This window comes from Microtus ochrogaster, chromosome 10 (assembly GCF_000317375.1).
Source record: "Microtus ochrogaster isolate Prairie Vole_2 chromosome 10, MicOch1.0, whole genome shotgun sequence".
Classification (NCBI taxonomy): domain Eukaryota; kingdom Metazoa; phylum Chordata; class Mammalia; order Rodentia; family Cricetidae; genus Microtus; species Microtus ochrogaster.
The window spans coordinates 59,753,371-59,754,108 of NC_022016.1; the positions used below are offsets into that span (position 1 = coordinate 59,753,371).

The 738-nt window shown below is 64.0% G+C and overlaps 1 protein-coding gene across 1 annotated transcript in view; it reads right to left on the reverse strand.

Moving 5' to 3' along the window:
• The window catches only part of Yrdc (yrdC N6-threonylcarbamoyltransferase domain containing), a gene marked incomplete at its 5' end in the record, with an annotated part of 4,048 nt that extends 3,311 nt beyond the window's left edge, over positions 1-737 (reverse strand). Inside the window, 2 exons of the mRNA XM_026782285.1 lie at positions 2-104; positions 646-737. Coding sequence (XP_026638086.1) covers positions 2-104; positions 646-737 — 195 coding nt within the window. The remainder of the gene's footprint in view (position 1; positions 105-645) is intronic.
• Between the last annotated feature and the right edge of the window lies 1 nt (position 738).

The following is a 738-nucleotide window of genomic DNA, read 5'->3' on the forward strand; positions in this document are numbered from 1 at the left end:
GGTTCAGGTCTTTGTTGAGCTCCCCGGAGCGCTGCATCACCAGGGTCACTGGTCCTGGCAACAGGTCCTCCAGGAGCTCCTTGGGTACCCTCACCTGGCAGTACCTGGAGGCAAAAGAGCACAAACCCACTCCAGATCACCCGGATGGACCTCTCCTGGACTGAAGGTAGATGCGGGAAAGGGCTCCCGTGGGTGCACAATGAGATCTGCCGCCCCCCCCCACTTCCTCAGAGCTCTGGCACAAGGCAGAACGCCAGAGAAGTATCCCGGGCTTAAAGTCCACGCGCCTGTCTCGGCGACAATGCCCACAGCGCCGTGACATCATGAACAGAACCTCCAACTATTTTATCGTCATACTCCCAAAGCGTGGCGGTGATTCCTTCTTCCCGCGGGACTCCCCCTCCGTACATCACAAGGGCACCGAGGGAACAGTGCCATGCTCGCCCAGTTCAGCGCCGCGATCAGCGCGCTGTCGACTGCGGAGCCTGGCACGCGTTAAGCGCTCTCAACACATTTCCAGTTCCGGATTCCTCGGTGAGCCAGGACAAGCCCCTCCCGCGCTCGGCGCCTCAGTCTCCCAAGCCTGTCACCGGAAACCCCTCCCGCGGTGCCGCCTCCAGTGGGGCCGGGTCGGGGCGGCCTCACCTGTAGACGTCGGCCACGCGGCCCAGGCACACGGCCAGCGGCTTGGCCTCGCTGCGGCCCTTGAGGCGATAGACGCAGCCCAGGGCCGCCGAG